The sequence below is a fragment of the Aquarana catesbeiana genome, linkage group LG04 (genome assembly GCF_042186555.1).
Source record: "Aquarana catesbeiana isolate 2022-GZ linkage group LG04, ASM4218655v1, whole genome shotgun sequence".
Lineage (NCBI taxonomy): Eukaryota > Metazoa > Chordata > Amphibia > Anura > Ranidae > Aquarana > Aquarana catesbeiana.
Genome location: NC_133327.1, coordinates 42,504,147 through 42,520,479, shown reverse-complemented (window position 1 = coordinate 42,520,479; position 16,333 = coordinate 42,504,147). Strand labels below are relative to the sequence as shown.

At 42.5% G+C, this 16,333-nt stretch overlaps 1 protein-coding gene across 1 annotated transcript in view; it reads left to right on the top strand.

The window, feature by feature from the left end:
* LOC141139200 (cytochrome P450 2K6-like) overlaps positions 1 to 16,130 on the top strand; it is a 116,996-nt gene extending 100,866 nt beyond the window's left edge. The window contains exons 7-9 of the mRNA XM_073625118.1: positions 186 to 370; positions 3,291 to 3,432; positions 15,103 to 16,130. Coding sequence (XP_073481219.1) covers positions 186 to 370; positions 3,291 to 3,432; positions 15,103 to 15,284 — 509 coding nt within the window. The 3' untranslated portion in view covers positions 15,285 to 16,130. The remainder of the gene's footprint in view (positions 1 to 185; positions 371 to 3,290; positions 3,433 to 15,102) is intronic.
* The last annotated feature ends 203 nt before the right edge of the window (positions 16,131 to 16,333 follow it).

The following is a 16,333-nucleotide window of genomic DNA, read 5'->3' as shown; positions in this document are numbered from 1 at the left end:
TGTCTTACTATTGGTTGCCACCAGCTGTGTTTGTTACCACTAGTCACGCCAGCGCGTTTTCTATTTCTATTTTCGTTTGTGTTATTATATCACTCCAATAAATGCCTATAGATATCATTTATTTATCAAGATTTTTATCTAAAAACATTTCGTTTAGTGTCTTATGTTCCTATGATTTTCTTTAGAACGAGTACATGAGGAAATTGATAGAGTGATTGGATCGGCTCAGCCCCGGACTGATTATCGTAAGGACATGCCCTACACGAATGCAGTCATTCACGAGACACAGAGATTTGCCAATATCTTACCTATGAATCTTCCCCGGGAAACCACAAGAGATATAACCTTTCAGGGCTACCATCTACCAAAGGTCATTTTTACTATCATTGTTTTTTTTTCTTTTTAGTGAACATTTTAGGTAAAGAACTTCAGTTATTTGCACATTGTAACTGCAGCTCTAGTAAAACATTTGAAGTGTATTTAAACTGAAAATAAAAATGTAATATATTGCATATTTATTTTCACCTGGTGTTCACATAATATACTTCCTGTACCTTTATGTCTAAACTTATTTTTCCATTGTATCTATTGAGGGAGCCATGGTTGTCACATAGGCTGGAGCTCAAACATGTCTGCTAGGGATAAGTTAAAAGTTCAGTCTGAACCTAAGTTTGGCTGTTCGGGCATTTAGATAAATGCCCAAATTTTTGTCTGTTCAGTGGGAGCCAAGCATTATATATGAAAGAGGTATGTGTACTGCTTCTATAAAGTACGGTATATGACAGCTTCATGCTGTCACTTATTCCTAAGGAAGGGGCAGATGCTTGCACCTACTGCATCCCTAAGGACCATTGACATCACCGGGAATCCATGCCACTTAAGCAAAGAGAGTGATATCACCTCCGAAGTATTGCCCATATTTGGTTGATGTCACTACTATGCCAACCCCTTCCTTTATATAACTGATGATAGCATGCTGATCTGTGATTTGGCTGAAATCCTGTGTGGATTGGTTGTGTGTGGCAGGTTGTTGGGTTTTTTAGCGAGTTGGAGAAGGTGGTCATCATGATTGATGATGGATTTACAGAGTGACTTTTTGGGGATTTTTATTTTTTAATAAGGGACTTGGTTGTCTTTATTGCTATGTGACATCTGTTTTTATTTGTGAATGAGTAGGGGTGATATGTACCCCATACTCATTTATGTGGGGGTGGTACCTAGAACCCCATTATTATTATTAAAGAGGGCTTTCAGATTATGATAAACTCCCTGCCTGCAGACCTCTAGAACCACAGACCAGGGTCATGGGGAAGAGGTCCTTTTCCTCACCAACATTACATGGTGATTTGATGGGATTAGTAGATTGAGACAGGTGTTTGTGCTTTCTTTTCAGGTCACAGGATGAGATTAACAGGTATTTCTCTGTACTTGCTAAAATTTATGATCGTAGCCACCCAAAAATGAAAACTAGACATGTGCACTGCCAAAAATTTAATTAGTTTATGTTTCATTTGTTTTTTTTTTAGTTTTTGGGGTCATTCGCTATGATCGAAATGTGTTATTTTGAATAAGTTCGAAAGTTTGAAAATAACGAAAATCCAAAGACCTGAAAGTTCGAAAGTTCGAAAATAACAAAAATTCAAAGACCCGAAAGTTTGAAAGTCCAAAAGTTCGAAAAGAATGAAAATTCAAAGATCCAAAAGTTTTTCGAAAGTTCGAAAATAACGAAAATTCAAAGATCCAAAAGTTTTTCGAAAGTTCGAAAATAACGAAGATTCAAAGATCCGAAATAATAACAAACTAATTAGCTAATAATAACTATTACTGTATTTATCGGCGTATAACACACACTTTTTTCCCCATCAGGGGAAAATCGTGGGTGCGTGTTATACGCCGATCCCCCCGCCGATCTCCGCTGATTGTGAGCGGAGCGATCGTGCCGAGATACACATAGCCGAGTGTACTCGGCTCTTCTTGGCTCCGCTCACAGTCACGCCCAGTCCCGCCATTGGACCTGTGTTATGTCCATCATAGGGCGGGACTGGGCGTGACTATGAGCGGAGCCGAGAAGAGCAGAGTACACTCGGCTATGTGTATCTCGGCTCCGCCCAGTCCCTGCGATCTCGGCGGCGCTCGCTCTGCTCCGCCGAGTCCCTCTGCAATGCCATATTTAAATCTGTGCAAGGCTTCACTGGGGCAAGGCTACAAGGCTGCACTGGGGCAAGGCGGCAAGGCTGCACTGACAAGCCTGTACTGGGGCAAGGCTGCAATGGACACTGGGGGAAGGCTGCACTAACAAGGCTGCACTGACATGGCTGCAAGGCTGCACTGGGGCAAGGCTGCACTGACAAGGCTGCACTGGGGCAAGGCTGCAATGGACACTGGGGAAGGCTGCACTAACAAGGCTGCACTAACAAGGCTGCACTGACATGGCTGCAAGGCTGCACTGGGGCAAGGCTGCACTGACAAGGCTGCACTAAGAAGGCTTCAATGACACTGACAAGGCTGCAGATGGACACTGATAAGGCTGCAATGATGGGCATTTAAATGTAAGTTTTTTCCCTTAAACTTCCCTCCTAAAAGTTTTTTTCCTTAAAATTCCCTCCTAAACTTGGGGTGCATGTTTTACTCCGGCGCGTGTGATATGACGATAAATACGGTATATTATAGATATTGTAATTCCCTTTCAAATTTGGCTGTTAGTGAACGTAACAAATACAAATTTATCCAATCTAAGCTAATTTATCTAAACGAATGGAATGTAAAGAATTAACAATAATAAATAATAATAATACTTTTTTTAAATTACCATTATTTATTGTTACTAATTTGTTACGTTCCGTTCGTTTGGATGCGGCAATCGTTATTTCAGATAATTCATAGCTTCGGATAAATTCGTATTCGTTACTTTACAGCCAAATTTGAAAGGAAATTCCAATACCTATAATTTAATAGTTAGTAATAGTTATTAGTTAGTTATTTCAGATTTTCTAATTTTTGGGGTTTCAAATTTTTTTGGATTTTGGTTCTCATTTTCCGAATTTCGGATCTTCGAATTTCTGAATTTTTGATTTTCGGATTTTCGAATTTGTCGAATTTTGACGAAAAATGAATTTGGGACGAAACAAATTGCACATGTCTAGCAGTCACCACAATTTTGTTTTTGGTTTAAGATATATTTTAGCCAAATGGTTGAAATACTAATAAGTTACTGTATTACTTCCCAAAGGATAACTGATTTTGTATATAAGAATGATTTATTTTTATTTCGTTTTCCTATCTTTTTTTAGGGAACGTACATAGTTCCTCTTCTAGAATCTGTATTATATGATGAAACCCAATTTGAAAGACCAGAGTCATTCTATCCGGAACATTTCCTTGATTCACAGGGGGCATTTGTGAAGAAGGCAGCTTTCATGCCCTTTTCAGCAGGTAAAATAGTTGACAGTAGACACAAAAAAGCTATACTTTCATAAATTTACCAATACTATTGGACACATAGCTCACATAGCTCACATTAAACAATTCTTTTCCCCTGGGGTCTATTAATATATCCAGAAACAAACGGCACAGCACATTGTTTGCACTGATTGGGTTCTGTGTTATAGGCAGTCTCTACTGCTTTGTAACAGTACGGTTGGCCGGGCATTGCTCCCACCTACTTCTAGAGTGAGATCCTGAAAAGCCAAAGTGTGCTCTGATTCCTAATACAAATTAATCCACTATGGTTGTTCACTCTGCCTAACCCTGTGCACTTTAATTTTGCTCAATGAGGCCCACCCCCCCACCCGGGGCAGCCAGAGAGCGGTAGCCATAGGTGCGGGGTGTGGCCTGGAGGTGTGGGGAGAGGCGGCCATAGGTGCGGGGAGCGGTGGCTCCAGTGTCCGTGCCTCCTCACAGCGTACTGTAGGTCCGGGTTGTGATCTCCTCTCCTCCTTCTCCCAGAGGTGCGGGGAGCAGCGGCTCCGGTGTCCAATCCTCCATCTCCTGTTTCCACCTAAGCGCTAGGCATTCAATAGTTCTCACAACCTGCCTCCTGATTGGCGGGGAGGAACTTTAGTGTTAAAATAGCGAAAATTCATTCGCTATAGTCACACAACAGGGTGGATCGGGACGCAGTGCTCTATGCCCCGAACCCACCCCTTTTTGAAGCCTATTAGAGCCTCTGGCTCTAATCATGTGCTTCAAAAATCCACACCCCCCATTGGAATGTATACACCCGGAGCCCTGATATGTAGATCAGGGGGCTGGCGCCCATGCGCCCTCTATTGACGGGCCGCCACTGCTAGTTTACCTGCCTATCAGGTGTTTGATCTACACATGAAGGGTTCCAAAAGAATGTAGAGGAAGCATATTCAGGACTTAAAGTGGTAGTAAATTATGTTATACCACTGATACGTACAGGCAATATTATAATAAGGCTTACCTATAGGTACTGTGAATATCTCCTAAACTTGCACAGTTTAGGAGATATTCGGCATGCATGCAGCCAGTGACGTCACTGGCGCATGCGCTGTGAAGGTCCAGCATACAGTGCCAGACCTTCAGAGTGCAGGCTGTAAACGGCAGGTCTTGTGCGAATGCGTGGGAGTGATGTAATCACACCTAAGGCCACTCATGTAGCCGTAGGCCCCAAATCCTGAAGGAAGACAGAGGGGAAGATGAAAGCCCTCTCAACGGTGACAGCGAGATGCTGGAGGGTTTTATTTTGAGGTAAGTCTCTCATAATGTGCTAGTATGCGATGCATACTAGCACATTATGACATTGCCTTGCAGGGGATTTTTGTTTTCCCTTACTACCGCTTTAATAATATACCCGATTAGAGATTGTTTTGCTTCATTTCAATTTCATTCATTAAGTAAATAATTTAGTTTCGGCACAAATGTTATGTTAGGATGCTTTCTGGATCTTTTGGTTATTTCGGGAGAGTATATATTAGTTCCAAATCGATTCGTATTTTTGGAAGTTCTGTTATTTTTCATAATTTTTTTCATTATTTTGGAAGATTGGCTATATGCGTTTTGCTGTGTTCATTCATTATTTTTGGAGCGATAACTTATGCACTCTGAGTCATCCCTGCTAGTCCAACCCACAAAGAGAAATGGAATGAGCTGTCTGGACGATATTGACTGGAGTCATGTGCATCCGAAATTACGAATCGAAACAGAACAAAATTAATTTCGGATTAATTTGTTATGTTATGATTCGGAGATTCTGATGGATCCACCTCCATCAAACCCTTACCCAACCAATCTTATTTCATTTTTATAACTTACTATATTTGTTGCAATATGTTTCCAATCCATGTAGTGCATTTTTTATAATAATGAAAAATGTTAATTCAAACAGAATCTGCTGACTATCCAAAAATAAAAGACTACCGTGCTGCTCTCATCTGAATAAAACAAATACATCTGAATTAATATGTATTCATTAATTTTGTTATTAAAGTGATTGTAAAGTCTTGCTTTTTTCTATAAAAATAACAAACATGTTATACCTGCCCTGTGCAGTTGGTTTTGCACAGAGAAGCCTGGATCCTCCTCTTCTCAGGTCCCGCCTCTCCTGGCTCCTCCCTCCTGTTAAGTGCCCCCACAGTAAGCAGCTTGCTATGGGGGCACCCGAGCCAAGCTCAACACAGAGCTCTGGTTTGGCCCCACCCCTATCCCTCCTGATTGGCTAACTGACTTTGATTGACTGCTGTGGGATCCAATGGTGCTGCTGCTGTGTCTGATTGCTGCCAATCAGGAGGGAGAGTCACGGATGGTTGAGCCATTAATGGATATCGCTGGAGGAAGATGGAGCTCAATTAAGTATGAGGGGGCTGAGGGGGGTTACTGCACACAGAAGGCTTTTTATTCTAATGCATAGAATGCATTAAGATAAAAAACTTCTACCTTTACAACCACTTTAAGTTGAATTCATTTTCCCCATTCCTAACTGACTTTGTTGGACCACACACATACAAATTTAACAAATAGTCTCTCAAGTTCATGCCCAATACAAAAAGATTCTTTTTTTTTCAGCATTTCAGAAAATTCCAAACCTTATCTTGAAACATATACAATGCAATTTATCTTAATAGTTCCCGTCCCCTCCCTTCCAGTAGCGAAATAGAGGGAGGGGGGTGGGAACCACACAAAAATCAAGACAAAAAAAGAGAAAAGAGGAGGGAAAAAAAAAATAAAAAAATCTAAAGAAAGAAAAAGAAGGGGGAGGTTGAGGGGGACCTATGACAAATGTAAATATAGAACTATCAGGGAGGTACAGAAACTATAAGGTTAATCACAAAATTTGAAATAACACTCCTAAAGCCGCATCTGTATAAACTTGATTGGAAGAGAGAAAAGGTAAAGGACCATAGGGCCCTAATTCAGACTTTACAGGCAAGATGGACAATGATATAATACAAACATATATTTTATTGACAATAAGTCATATCAGGTCAAGTAAAATAAGTCATAACAGGTCAAGTAAAAAAAGAATTAAAAACATATGATAGGCTTATGATAATAGTTAGTATCTAGTGTAAACAAGAGAGTTGACACCAAGTAAACGGCAGTGAGCCCCTGTGCGTCAACGTGTTTCACTGTTTTGCTTCATCAGGACATCAGGACACACTTGAGGGTAATTGAAAGGAACAGGTCTCACTATCCATCAGACATTATATTACAACATATGACAAAAAAACTTTCAAACATTGTTATATCCAGAGGACATACACATATCAGATACAAATAGCTACCTTGTCAGCACAGAAGTATCTCTGCATGGAGAGCTCCCAGATGATCACCCAGGAATCACCGTGTAAAGCAGGAAGCAGTTTCTTACTAATACCAGCGAGTGTGTAAAAGGTTATTCAATAATTATTAATAAGTCATACTCTGATTTACCATCAGGGTCTGATATAATTTCATAATATAGTTTAGTTTCCCTAAATTCAAACCATTTTTCCCATTTAAATTCATTACTATTGTGATTCAGAGATTTGGACACATCTAAATTTCGCAATCACGCATTATTCATCAGAATTTTGATTTATAACAAGTGCACATGTCTATACCGTGTTGCACTGATCTTTCAAGGTTTGGCAGTGCAATCAAAGAACCTATTTAAAACCTATTTAAAAGCCATGTTAAAAAGATAGTTTAATTCAGTGCAGAAAAATGCATACTGTATGAACACTTAATTTAACTGTTAATTTAACCACTTCAATACAGGGCACTTTACCCCCTTCCTGCCCAAGCCAATTTTCAGCTTTCAGTCCTGTCGTTGTTTAACCACTTCAATACAGGGCTTTTATACACCCTTCCTTCCCAGACCAATTTGTAGCTTTCAGCGCTCTCACACTTTGAATGACAACTACTCAGTCATGCTACACTGTACCCAAACCAAATTTTTATCATTTTTTTCTCACAAACATAGCTTTTTATTTGGTGGTATTTAATCACCGCTGCTTTTTAAAATTTTTTGCAATATAAGCAAAAAAAGAGAGAAATTTTTGAAAAAAAAAACACTTTTTAGTTTCTGTTGTAAAATTTTGCAAATAAGTAATTTTTCTTCGTAAATCTGGGCCAAAATGTATACTGCTACATATCTTTAGTAAAAATAACCCAAATTAGTGTATATTATTTGGTCTCTGTGAAAGTTATAGAGTCTACAAGCTATGGTGCAAATCATTGAAAAATAATCACATCTGATCACACCTGATGTACTGAAGGCCTATCATTTCTAGAGGCCCTAACAAGCCAGGAAAGTACAAATACCCCCAAATTACCCCTTTTTGGAAAGCAGACATTCCAAGGTATTTAGTAAGAGGCATGGTGAGTTTTTTGAAGTTGTAATTTTTTCCCACAATTCTTGGAAATTTTTTTTTTTGCACAAAATTGTCATAATAACAAGTTATTTCTCTCACACAGCACATGCATACTTGCAATGACACCCCAAAATACATTCTGCTACTCCTCCTGAGTATAGAGATACCACATGTGTGAGACTTTTACACAGCCTGGCTACATACAGAGGTCTAACATCCAACTAGCACCGTCAGGCGTTTTACGAGCATAAATTGCACATCTCATTTGATGACAACCTATCACACTTTTGAATGCCCTGGAGCACCAGGTCAATGGAAACGCCCCCAAAAAATGACCCCATTTTGGAAAGCTAACACCCCAACATAAAATCTATGAGGCATAATGAGTCTTTTGAATGGTTCATTTTTTTCCAGTAGTTTTTGGAATATGTGGGGAAAAAATGAAAACGCATTTTTTTAATACAAAGTTGTCCATTTATAAGATATTTCCAACACATAGCATGTACATAGCAAAACTGACACCCCAAAATACATTATGCTACTCCTCCCGAGTATGGCGATACCACATGTGTGAGACTTTTACACAGCCTGGCCACATACAGAGGCCCAACATTGAAGTATCACCGTCATGCGTTCTACATGCATAAATTACACATCTCATTTCTCAACCACCTATTACAGTTTTGAAGACCCTGGAGCACCAGGACAATGGAAACGCCCACAAAATGACCCCATTTTGGAAAGCTAACACCCCGATGTATAATCTATGAGGCATAATGAATCTTTTGAATGGTTCATTTTTTTCCAGAAGTTTTTGGAAACTGTGGAAAAAAATGAAAACGCATTTTTCTTTTACACAAAGTTGTCCATTCATAAGATATTTCCAACACATAGCATGTACATAGCAAAAATGACACCCCAAAATACATTCTGCTACTCCTCCTGAGTATGGCGATACCAAATGTGTGAGACTTTTACACAGTCTGGCCTCATACAGAGGCCCAACATTGAAATAGCAGCTTCAGGCATTCTAGGAGCATAAATTACACATCTCATTTCTCAACCATCTATTACAATTTTGAAGGCCCTGGAGCACCAGGACAATGGAAACGCCCACAAACTGACCCCATTTTGGAAAGCTAACACCCCAACGTATAATCTATGAGGCATAATTAGTCTTTTGAATGGTTCATTTTTTTCCCAAAGTTTTTGGAATATGTGGAAAAGAAATGAAAAACGCATTTTTTAATAAAAAGTTGTCCATTTATAAGATATTACCAACACATAGCATGTACATAGCAAAACTGACACCCCAAAATACATTCTGCTACTCCTCCCGAGTATGGCGATACCACATGTGTGAGACTTTTGCACAGCCTGGCCACATACAGAGGCCCAACATCCAAGAAGCACTGTCAGGCGTTCTACAAGCATAAATTACACATCTCATTTCTCAATCACCTATTACAATTTAGAAGACCCTGGAGCACCAGGACAATGGAAACGCCCACAAATGACCCCATTTTGGAAAACTAACACCCCAATGTATAAGCTATGAGGCATAATGCGTCTTTTGAATGGTTCATTTTTTTTACAGAAGTTTTTGGAAAATGTGGAAAAAAAATGAAAACGCATTTTTTTTTACACAAAGTTGTCCATTTATAAGATGTGTCCAACACACAGCATGTACATAGCAAAAAGGACACCCCAAAATACATTCTGCTACTCCTCCTGAGTATTGCGATACCACATGTGTGAGACTTTTACATAGCCTGGCCACATACAGAGGCCCAACATCCAAGTAGCACTGTCAGTTGTTTTAGGAGCATACATTACACACAGAAATTCCTGCCAACCTATCACCTTGTTGAAGGCCCTTCATATTTCTAAACATAGCATGTACTGTACATACCAATTACAAACCAAAATACATTCTCCTGAGTGAAGGGTAAAGAAAAGATTACCTGCGGTTTTAGTAATGCAGTGGTCCACAGAGGAGAGCATCGGTCCAGGCAGCAGGCAGGAACGTGGACAGCGACAGCAAAACAGGCAGCAGGCAGGAATAGTCAGTACAGGTAGAGATGTCAGCACAGCCAAAGCATTGGTCCAGATAGCAGGCAGGGATGTGGTCAGCAGCAGCAAAAGGATCAAAGGATTGTCCATGCAGAAGGCAGGAATACTGTCCATAGTTAGTACATGCAGCAGGCAGAGGTATGGTCAGCCCAGCCAGAGTATTTGTCCAGGGAGCAGGCAGTACCATCAAGCTTAGGGCATCAGTCAGGAAATAATGGGGAAAGGGGTAGAGGCTTCTCCCACCCAAATCGCTTTGAAGCCTCCGGGCAACCAGACCCTGTTCTGGGAACACAGAAAACCAAAACCTGTTTTTCTGAACTCAGAACACTATTCTGGAGCCCCTCACATATGTGAGACCCCTGTGTAGCAGGGTGAAAGATCAATCCAAGGGGCAGGCAAAAACATGGTCAACAGGTCGAGGTCAGTGCAGGTAAAAGGCAGAAATAGACGGTAGGCAGAGGCATAGTCGATACAGTCCAGGGTCAGTTCACGTGAAAGGCAAAAACATGGCGGAAAAACAATGCAAACAGTAGACAGAGGCATAGTCGAGAAACAGGCCAGGGTAATTTCACACGGAAGACAATGATATGGTTGGTTGAGGCAGGGAAATATTCAGGACAGAAATTGAATACGGGGAAATGGCAGTATTAGAAATATGGGCTAATAGTTTTCCAGAGTGTGATATCGCTTGAGGCATTTTCCAATGCAAAGGCCAGGTTGGGAGGGACAGTTGGGACAATGGAAGCTGGTATCTCTCCTAATTCCTCTTTTGGTGCACACCCGACATTTTTTTTGGTGTCGTCTTCCGGATCCTGTTGGTGGAATATGGTCCTGGAAATGGTGCTCATGTAGTCTGCTGACACAATCGGAGCGAATGCTTTCTGGGGGGGATACTTTCTGATAGATCAGGGCAGTGACAAAGTCTTCAATAAACTTTATGAAGGTGGTGGGTGTTTCCGTTGATTTTTGGTAGATGATGAAAGAATTTAAAAGGGTCAAATGAAAAAAGTAAATTGCGACTTTTTTGTACCAGAAGAGGGATTTTCTTGTTGAAAGATAGGGCTGCAACATTTGATCATTTAAATCCCCCCCTCATGTATTTATTGTACTCGTTGATACAGGAAGGCTTGCGAATGGTACCGCGTCTTCTCTGAAGTTCCACCGAGGTGTCATCGTGGATGGTGGACATGATGTACACATCTTTCCTATCCCTCCACTTCACAGCCAACACTTCCTCGTTCCTCAAGCTTGTCGATTCCCCCCTTTGAATGGTTGTGGTGACAGGACACTGTGGGAAGCCCTTTTGGTTTTTCCTTGTTGTACCACAGGCCAAAGTTTTTTTTCATATATAGGTGGTGGAGAAGGGGCAAACTAGTGTAAACGTTGTCCATGTAAATATGATACCCCTTTGGAGGAGTGGGAATGCCAACTCCCAAACAATTTTTCCACTTATTCCCATGTACGAGATGAGGGACACTCAGGGTGCTGGAGCTGGGAATCTTTGCCTTCATACACGCGGAATGAGTGCACATAACCGGTGGCGCTTTCACAAAGCTTGTTAAGCTTCAAGCCGTACCTCGCCCTCTTACTGGGGATATATTGCTTGATTCCCAGCCGGCCTGTGAAATGCACAAGGGATTCGTGCACAGATATGTTTTTGTCAGGGACATAAAGTTCGGCAAACTTCTTGGAAAAAAATTAATTAGGGGGCAAACTTTATATAGTTTGTCAAAGTTTGGGTGATTTCGGGGGGGGGGGGGAGCTCTGTAAGTTGTCACTGAAATGCAGGATGCGCATTATATTTTCGTATCGGGATCTGGACATGGCCGATGAAAAAAATTGGCATATGGTGGATGGGTTTGGTCGACCAATACTTATGCATTTCATTTTTTTTGTAAGCTCCATCTTGAGCGTTAGGCCTAAAAACAATTTAAGCTCCACCACTGTTAGGGGTCTCCATTCAAAAGGGCAGGCATAGCTGGAGCTGGGGTTGGTTGCAATGAATAGTTGGGCAAAGAGATTGGTTTGGTCCACGATGCCTTGAATCAATTCGTCAGGGAAAAATAAATTTAAAAAATCCATTTGGGAAGAACCTGATGTGTTGACCTGAACACCTGGCTGTGCTGTAAAAGTGGGGATTGTGGCTGACCCTGTGGTAGAAGGCAGCCACAATGGGTTTGCCAAGGCATCTGGAAGCTGGGTTTGGGCCCTAATTCTTTGGCGTGCACTTGTACTGGGCCTGTCCTCCTGGGGTCTAGCAGCGCTTGTACTGGGCCCCTCCTCCTGGGGTCTACTACCTTTGGCACTGCTGGTAGCTGCCTAGTGTTCAGACTGTCGTCTTTTTATGATGGGCTGCTTCCTCCTCTGATTCGGATCCTGATGTGCTGCCTTCGGGGGGCTCATATTCCGGACCAGAATTGGAAGCAGAACTGAGCAGTGAGAGCTCCCCGTTGCTCTCATCGGTCAGACTGAGTATTTGGTATGCCTCTTATGGAGTGTACACCTTTCTGGACATAGTGGCTGACTGGCTGTATGTACTCTGGTGGCAGGTACTCTGGTGGCAGGTGATGAGGTGGCAGGTACTCTGGTGAGGTGACAGGGACTCTGGTGGCAGGTACTCAGGTGGCAGGTGGTAAGGTGGCGGGTACTCTGGTGCGGTGGTGGGTACTGTGGTGAGGTGGCAGGTACTTTGGTGGCAGGTACTGTGGTGAGGTGGCAGATACTCTAGTGGCAGGTACTCTGGTGGTCGGTGGTGAGGTGGCAGGTACTCTGGTGGCAGGTACTCTGGTGGCCGGTGGTGAGGTGGTGGGTACTCTGGTGGCAGGTACTCTGGTGGCAGGTGATGAGGTGGCGGGTACTCTGGTGGCAGGTACTCTGGTGGCAGGTGGTGAGGTGGCAGGTACTCTGGTGGCAGGTGGTGATGTGGCAGGTACTCCTGATGGACAGGTACTCCTGATGACAGGTACTCTAGGGGGGGCAATCTGGGCACAGTAGTACATATGTGTATAGTACAATGTGTAACTCACTGTTAGCTGATCTCCTCCTCACACTGGATCGGTGTGTGAAGAGGAGAACCCAGCAACAGCAGTTACACACAATGTTTTGTTTACATTAGTGACCGGCTGTGATTGGACACAGCTGGTCACGTGGTAAAGAGCCATTTCATTGGCTACACTGATCGGGGCTGAGCTGTATCCAAGGGAAAAGCCTCAGCCCCGATCACCGCTCTGCACGCCACCGGAGGCACGCATGGGCACCGTGCACGCTGCTTCCCAATGCCGCTCTGCATAGTAACCGGTCCGCTGCTCCCGAAGCTCAGCCGCCCACCGCCTGCCGCCACTCCAATACCCCCATCGGGGAACGGCTGTGTCCCGAGGGACGCGACGGAACCCTGATCGCCGCTCTGCGGGGGCCCGCAGTAGCGGCAGAAAGCCGAGGCCGTCATATGACGCCCACCCAGGATGGGAGATCCCATCTGTGGGAGTCATTTGACTATGGCTGGGTATTGAAGCGGTTAAATGACAATTGCGCGGTCATGCTACACTGTACCCAAACAAGATTTTTATCATTTTCTTCCCACAAATAGAGATTTATTTCGGTGGTATTTGATCACCTCTGTGGTTTTTATGTTTTGCTAAACAAATGAAAAAAGGCAGAAAATTTTGAAAAAAAAAAAGTTTTTCTTCGTTCCTGTTATAAAATTTTGTAAATAAATATGTTTTCTCCTTCACTGATGCGCACTGATGAGGCTGCACTGCCGGGCACTGATAAGGTGGCACTGATGAGCACGCATAAGGTGGCACCAAAAAGGTGGCACAGATGAGGTGGCACTGATGGGCACTGATGATGGGCACTGATATGCGACACTGATGGGCACCGATAGGCGGCACTGATGTGCACTGATAGGTGGCACTGATATGCAGCACTGATGGGCACTCATAGGCGGCACAGATGGGCACTCATAGGTGGCACAGATGGATACTCATAGGCGGCACAGATGGGCACTGAAAGGCGGCACTGATGGGTACTGATAAGCGGCACTGATGGGCACTGATGGACACTGATGAGGGGCACTGATAGATGGCACTGATTGGCATCACTGATTAGGAGGCACTGGCAGGTATTGCTGGTGGGCACTGATTGGCATCATGTGTGGGCACACATTGCCACCCATGCCCACCAGGGATGCCATACCTGGTGGTCATCAGTGGTGGCAATCCCTGGTGGTCCTGGTGGCATCCCTGGTGGTCCTGGGTGGGCATCTGAGGGGGGGGCTGTGCTGATAAACAATGAACGCAGACCCCCCCAGTCAGGAAAGCAGCCGATCGGCTCTCCTCTACTCGCGTCTGTCAGACACGACTGAGGAAAAGCCGATACACGGCTCTTCCTGTTTACATCGTGATCAGCCATGATTGGACGCGGCTGATCACATGGTAAAGAGTCTCCGTCAGTTGGACATGTTTGAAGACCTCATCACTAGTATTGGTACACAGGGGATAGCAGCAGCAACAGTAACCAGGATCCTGTCCTGTACTTAGGTCTGTACTCACAATGTTCCTGGATATACATGGATACTGCCTTCCAATATAAGACATTTCTCTAGTGAACTCTCCAGATCTTCATTGAAATCTCTTGATTAACTCCAGAGACTTTCAGCAAATAGGCTCCCCAGCTTCAGCATAGCTGGGACCTTGATAAGCATAAGTAGAATTTTAACTGGGCTGCCTAGAAGGGCAGTAGCCCTTCAGGCTGGAAACTTCTCCTGGGCAAGAAAAAGGCAACTCCAGACCACACACTATTTCTGCATGTCCCTGCCACCTTCTGGGCACCCTCTTCCAGAAATTCCAGGAACAACATAAATATTCAGGTTACTGATTTGCCTTTCTAACCCACTACATCTAGAAGGTGGGGGGCAATCAAACCTACAACCAGTGGAGCCCAGGACAGCCCAAAGCAGTCACAAGCTGCTCCACTGATTTCTGAGGAATCAAAAACTAAATTTACCTAACCAGCCTAACAGCCTGCCTGAGAAGGTGCTACATATATAATTCCATAGTCGGTATAAGATGGTAAACCAAGTGTTTAAAATGTAAAATTCACATTAAAAGTAGACACTATAATAAAACTCAGTGAATATGCATTGTAGTTTTTTTTGTAGTCTCTAAAGTTGCGTTTATAAACTTTGACAATCATTCTTCTCCTTTTTCCTTAGGTCGAAGGTCTTGCCCTGGAGAGACACTGGCAAAAATGGAGCTGTTCCTCTTCTTTACTAGCCTCATGCAGAAGTTCACATTTCATGCTGCCCCTGGTGTAACCAACTTCTATGTCAAACCTGCAGTTGGTTTTACAACTGCGCCATTATCTCCAAAGATGTGTTGTGTGCCACGGTCCTAATGAAGATTTATTTTCACTGTTTCTTAGTGCTATACATGACTGCTCCTCCCTTACTAAGGTGCCCTAAGGGTCACCTTACACATAAGAGATCCAAGATCTTCAAATGGAAAGTTAGCTATCAATCTGTTTAATAAGGAAAATACAGTGCTGTGTAAATAATAAGTGTAAACAGTAGCCAACACAGCTATAGACCAAAGCATAAATGACAAAATAAATAAGTGTAGCGCTGTAAACCCTAAATACAACCTTTAGATTGATACGGTGATAAAACCAGTGTTGAATTCCCAATACCAAGGGATATAGAGTAATAAAGCAAAGTGTCAAACAAATGAATATATGCAATATGATATGATCAATAAATAAAAATCATACTAATAAATTGCTTAGACATTAATATCAAGTGTAAATAAATGTGACAATGAATACAATTAAATTACAGTACGTATGTGCTTATATAAACAATGTGAAAAAATGGAAAGAGAAAAAGTAAAATTGGAAGAAAAAATAACCAGTGTAAGTTAAAACACCAATGTGCAACCAAAAATTAGAGGCAGCAGTTCGGACATACGTTAGAAAAAATGTATGGAAAAGTTCAAAAATATAAAGGGTATTTTCAACATTGAGACCAATAACCTTTGGACATCAACAATTGGAACTGGAATAGTGAGAGAGCCACCACCGAAGATCTCAAGGAGGCTTACCAGATGTTGGTGACTTGAAGAGGCATATACCACCCAAGTCGCAAAGGCTTTTACACCAGAGAACTAGAGAGGTACATCTCTTTAGGCCACACTCATAGATCCTAAATCAGGACAGCAGCTCGGCACCAATGATCTCAGACACCAGCATAAGGGTAACACTCCAGTAGGGGGCTCCAAGCCTGTATTTACATCCCATGCAAAAATAAATGAAAAACTCGCATAGGGTGATACCGTATAACAAAGATTTATTAAAAAGGATTAAAAGATAAACTCACATGGTAAAGGTCATCAAAAGTATAACAAAAACAGTAGCGGTATGAAGTGAGTCCACCCGACGCGTTTCCGCTA